Genomic DNA, 5,806 nt, shown 5'->3' with positions numbered 1-5,806 from the left:
TAAGGAGTAGAAAGTACAGATATTTGTGTAAAAATGTAAGGAGTAGAAGTAAAAAGTCGCCATAAAAATAAGGAGTAAAGTAAAGTAAAAATATCAGAAAAATCTACTTGAGTACAGTAACGAAGAATTTGTACTTCGTTACTTCCCATCTCTGGTAAGGGTTGATTATGCAGTACCTTCTCTGGAAATGTGCATGACATGGAAACAAGATAGAGTTGAACCAGCAAACATCTCTGTGTTTCTTCTCATGGGCACTTAAGGTGGGAAGGTGGAGCACAGTAACTTCTTTGCTTTAAATGGTCATCAGTCGTTATAGTGTTTACAGGCAAACCTCTGAATGATTTACCTTTATGGATGAAACCATGGAGAAAGGCGAGGTGCTGCATCAGCCTCTTTAGACTCTATAAAAGTTCATCCTCATCCTTCCTCTGCTCTCAGTGGTTCACGTCCAGGCTGGAAGTCAGAGTAAGACTCTTATCTGTCAGCTGTGATGTTTTATGGCTGTTTTATGAAAGATGTGAAACAGCATCAAGGTTTATCAGATAATCTTTATCCTGTGAGTGAATTTTATGGCAGTCATCTCGAATGAGAACAATAACCCTTTACAAGACAAACAGTCACCTGACAGCCTGGATTCGGCCTCTAACTGCTTCCACCTGAGTGACTCTGCTAACACAAAAACATCTGGAGTGATATTATATCATCTTTCCTCAGGGTTAGAAAAATGTAGTTATTCCTAAACCTATTAGGGAATGAAAGTGAGTAGAAGTTAGTATCTTCTTGCTCTTGTTTTGAAGATGCTTCCTGGTTTTATGTCTCATATTGTTAGAAATCTTGCTTTTTTCCTTTCTTGGTGCCACATTTGAGCCTCAGCAGGGCTGCGGTTTTAGGCTGCCCATTAACTCTCCCACCAAGGCAAGCAGCCTTTGGTGGAGGTGGTGTGATGCTGCGGGCAGCCTCTCCTTCACTGGATAAACATCTTTGGAACCAGTCTCAATGAATAAATATGCTTACTGTAGATGAGCGTTTTAACCCAATTGCAATTTAGTTCTGGCTTCATCTCTATTGAACCCTTCTTGGATTAGTTTTAGCGTGTTGTTTCATAGCAGAGGGACTAACACAGGCACCCTGGCTGGCAAACAACAAAAATCTAAAAAATATGTTTCCTCAACTTTTATTCCTACTGTCTGGTCTGGTTAGAGGATATTGCACGTTCCTCTGGGGGAAAACCCTGTAACTAATCTTTGCTGCTAAGTCCATGAATATCCTCCATGCCTGATTCGACTATCTATCCTGATAAGGCTTAGCTAATTATTTTCAATTTGCAGTTTTACAATATCTAAATTACTTCATAATAATAATAAATTATATTTAGAAGTGCATTTTAAAACACTCAAATGCATTTTACTATTGAGGATTTATGAAGGAAGGCTGGATTTATTAAAAACAACAATAAAAACATCATGAATAAAAGTTAAAATCAGGAAGCATTCTGATGAGGTGTGTGTTGAGTTTAGATTTAAACAGATGTAGAGTGTCCATATTACAGATGTCTGATAGTGGGGAATCCAGAATTTGAGGGCAGAGCGAGAGAAAACTCTGCTCCAAAAGGTCCTGAGACGGAAAAAAGGAACAGAGAGATGAGAGCAGGAGGTAGAACTGAGGGAGCTGGAGGGTGAGATGACATAAAGGAAATCAGAGAAGTAAGGCAGTGCGAGATTATGAATGAACTTGAATGTAAAGAAAATAATTTTTTATTGGATTTTGATGTTGCTGTGAAATCGGGGTAATGTGATTTAATGATGTACCTGTAATGATTAATGCAGCTGAGTTCTGGATTAACTGGAGTTTATGAAGAGTGATTTAAGGGAGACCAGACATAAGAAGTTGCAATAATCAATTCAGGAATCGACAATTTGAACAAGTATAGAGGCAGATTGAGGGGAAAGGGATGGACGTATGCATTTAATATTGTGCAGGTAGAGATATTAATGAGTTATATTATTGATTTGAATTGTAAAAGAAAGAGAGCTGTCAAAGATGACACCCACTAACAGAAATATGGAGCTGTCCATGGAAAGAGAAAAATGGTGCATTTTGGATAATATTGATTTTGTTCCTACAAGGAGGTTCTCTGTTTGATCAATGTTCAACTCTTGGAAATTGGTAGTGAACCAAGATTTTATTTTAGACACATGGTGAGGGATGAAGGACAGGGTTAGGCTTGATAGATAGGTAGAGATGGGTGTCATCCGCGTAGCAATGAAAATAAATGTTAAACTTCCAGAAAATATTGCCAAGAGGAAGAAGATATATGATGAAGAGCAGGGGGCCAAGGACAGAACCCTGAGTACCCCAGAAACCACAGGGGAGGGCCAGGAATGGAATGACTTGAATTGGACAGATTGAATGCGACCACTAAGGTAGAAATAAAACCATTCTAAGGAGTAAGATAATCTGTTGAAGAGGATAGTATGGGAGATGGTGCTGAAGGCCACACTCAGATCAAGGAGTAAACCACAGTCAGCTGTCATCAAGAAATCCTCTGTTCTATAAAAGCAGTTTCAGTTCTATGATGGGAACGGAAACCAGACTGGAATTGTTTATTTTGGGTTTAATGAGAATGTAGCAACTGTTAATCAATGGAGTTCCTCAGGGATCAGCTCTTGAGCTTTTATTTTTTTTGTAGATGTTTACTATCTCCTGGTTCTGTATTCATCTAGCTAACATTTAGTTAACAAAGATGGTGGAAGTGATGTATAGTATGGCGAATACTGGCTTCATTTGAGATTTATGAAAACATTTTCTAGTCTATCATCATCTCCTGCTGCGTATGCTCCTTGGTGCTGCCCTTCTCTTAAACTCTCCTTTGTGATCTCAGAGGGTCGCTCCATCTCTGAATGGGTCATGTGACCCAAAGTGCTCTAGAGGCTGAACGTTTCCTCGTCTTTAACAAGAACTCCAGGATTTTAGATCGGATACCAGAACCAGAACACAGAGGTTGAAGACAGTGCAGTGCTGCCAGCGACCTTTAGGGGGAGCGAAACATGGAAGTTACAGGTCTAGTGCCCCTAGTGGCCAAAAGGGACACAGCGCTGCCTCAAACCAGCTGTTAAAATTACCACTTCAGAATATAATGTAAATGATCAGGTCTAACAGTGTTTAAATAATAAGACACCCAGCACCCCCCTAGAGTGGGCCAAAAAATGGCCCACATTCTATGTTCACTTCCAAAATAAAACAACACAACAAGAGTATCTGCTGCTGAGGAGCTTTATTCTATGAGAGGCTTTGTTTTCACAATCATCAACAGTATTGTTTCAAATGAATTAGTTTTAACTCATCCTGCGCTTCCAGCTATTACCTTTTAACCAATGTAGCTTCATATGCATGTTGTATGTTTCCTCCTTGGATTTCGTCCAGCCTCTGTTAGATCTATCTGACCCCTTGACATCTTCTCCGTCCCACAGATCAGATAGCCATCCCTGATTTTAATGCGGGAGCCATGGAGAACTGGGGCCTGATCACATACAGAGAGACGGCGCTGCTGTATGATGAGGAATTCTCCTCCAACTCCAACAAGCAGAGGATCGCCACCATCATAGCTCATGAACTGGCCCACATGGTGAGATAAAAAGCGGAGATCAGACACTTACAGGGAGCTTTGATGAAATGATGCTTCCAGGTGTATAATAAAGAACTGGGGGCTAAATAGATTTACAGGAGTAAAGAAAATGTTCATTAGATAAGAAGGTAAAGGGATAAAAGTTAAGTGATTAAACAGAACCAATCAGTGATGGATATAGTAAAATGTTGCAAAGGGCAAAGCTGGAAACTAAATCTTTCATATACAACTGGAATAAAGAAAATATTCCAAATAACACTTTAAAACCTTTATGGAGTCATTTTTCTTCTAAGAAACAAAAACAACTTTTAGTTAAAGTAAAATAAATAAAGACATTAATAAATACAGAATTCAGAAAAAGAACCTTAATTAACCTAAATTAACGTCAGACATCATTTTTAGGACATCATTTTTAGAACAATTGCTGTGCTGGTCAGAAAACTTTCTACCATGTGGATCTTCTTTTTCTCCATCACTTTTCTTCTATCTCTCTCTGACTGAAAGCTCATCTTCACCACTTAGGCTAACATCATCTTCCTCATCCTCATTCTCTTCTTCAGCTGTTAAACTTTCAGGGGCCTCTGCCACCCGTGACCCTTCAGGTCTCTCATTCTTCTTTTCTCTAATCTCTTTTCTTTCTTCTCATCCTTCGTGTTTTTTGTCTTTTTTTATTCCGATCAGCAAACTGCAAACATAAAGATATGGAAAAAATATATTTTTATTACATTCTCCCACGTCATACCAGCTGTTCTATTTGGAAACCCAGTTCTAATAGTAGCAAAGCTGTTATTTTATACTATAAACATGTATATATCACAGTGTATATATCATATTATTTAGTAAGTAATGCATCATCTAAAGGCTATAAAAGGTTTTTGGACAAATATGGGATTACTTTAATGACATAAAAGTAGGGGGCCCATTGTCACACCGTTGATCTGCCCCTGGAACCAGTATTTTAAATGCATAAATCTAGAAGTTGTGGGATAAAGTACAGCAGAAGGTCTGTTTTGGTTCTTTATCAGGTTCCTGATGTGAGACTTTTAATTCTGTCATCAGCACATTTTCTCCTCGACATACACAGTTAACTATGAGCTTAAAATTTCAAGCATGAGTGCTTGGCAAAGTTTATCAAAGGTTAACAGGAGATTATTTACAATCTCTGGTGCAACTAGATCCATTTAAGGACTTGAGTCAGAATAAAATCTAGATCTGAAGTGGTACTTCTATGTTTAGGGAAGGATTCTGGTTAGTTTTATAGGTGTAACATGTTTTATTTATCCCTGCAGTGGTTTGGAAACCTTGTCACTCTGCGCTGGTGGAACGACTTGTGGCTGAATGAAGGTTTTGCATCGTATGTCGAGTATCTGGGTGCGGACGAAGCCGAACCAGAGTGGAATGTGGTATGGCTTTTTCTCTATGCTGGATGTTGATTGTGGCTGAAACTGTTTGTCTGAGTTCTTGATGCAGAACATGCTTGTTTCCTGGCAGAAAGACCTCATCGTCCTGAGCGACGTCCACAGGGTGTTTGCTGTTGATGCTCTGACCTCATCTCACCCGCTGTCCTCCAAGGAGGAAGACATCCAGAAACCAGCCCAGATCAGCGAGCTCTTCGATGCCATCTCATACAGCAAGGTCAGGCGTAACACATAAGCATGCAGCTGGGGGCGGTGCCACTGTCACCTCTGGTTTGTGCAAATAACAGGAAAGGACGGATCAATGAAAATCGTTCTCATCCTCAGGGAGCGTCTGTCCTCAGGATGCTCTCAGACTTCCTGACTGAACCGGTATTCACCAAAGGACTCCAGGTAAGGTCACAGAAATGTGACTAAACAGTATTTTGTCATTATTTTCTTCTGTAATAAGCCTCATGAGGACATTTAGGTTTTTTTCACATAAACTCTTTCCTTGTTCTGCAGAGCTACCTGAAGGAGTTTGCTTTTTCAAACACAGTCTACACAGACCTGTGGAAGCATCTGCAGATGGTAGGTGGTCTTCCTACCTTTCACTTCACACATCTATGACTGAAAATAAAAAATCAAGGGTTAGAGCAGGGGTGTCAAACTGGTTCCAGAAAGGGCCGTGTGGCTGCAGGTTTTCTTTCCAACCAAGCAATAACACACCTGAGCACTCCATTCATCTCATTAAGTCATCATGTTGACTAACTCAAGACTGGACTCA

At 39.8% G+C, this 5,806-nt stretch overlaps 1 protein-coding gene across 1 annotated transcript in view; it reads left to right on the top strand.

The window, feature by feature from the left end:
- Positions 1 to 5,806, top strand: part of LOC107090422 (aminopeptidase N-like) — a 24,095-nt gene that overhangs the window by 7,873 nt on the left and 10,416 nt on the right. Inside the window, exons 6-10 of the mRNA XM_015383791.1 lie at positions 3,471 to 3,625; positions 4,915 to 5,028; positions 5,117 to 5,260; positions 5,368 to 5,433; positions 5,545 to 5,610. Of these exons, the coding sequence (XP_015239277.1) occupies positions 3,471 to 3,625; positions 4,915 to 5,028; positions 5,117 to 5,260; positions 5,368 to 5,433; positions 5,545 to 5,610 (545 nt within the window). The remainder of the gene's footprint in view (positions 1 to 3,470; positions 3,626 to 4,914; positions 5,029 to 5,116; positions 5,261 to 5,367; positions 5,434 to 5,544; positions 5,611 to 5,806) is intronic.

Source organism: Cyprinodon variegatus, unplaced genomic scaffold, assembly GCF_000732505.1.
Source record: "Cyprinodon variegatus isolate N-32 unplaced genomic scaffold, C_variegatus-1.0 Scaffold294, whole genome shotgun sequence".
In the NCBI taxonomy this organism is placed as follows: Eukaryota; Metazoa; Chordata; class Actinopteri; order Cyprinodontiformes; family Cyprinodontidae; genus Cyprinodon; species Cyprinodon variegatus.
This window is presented reverse-complemented; position numbering and strand designations above follow the sequence as displayed.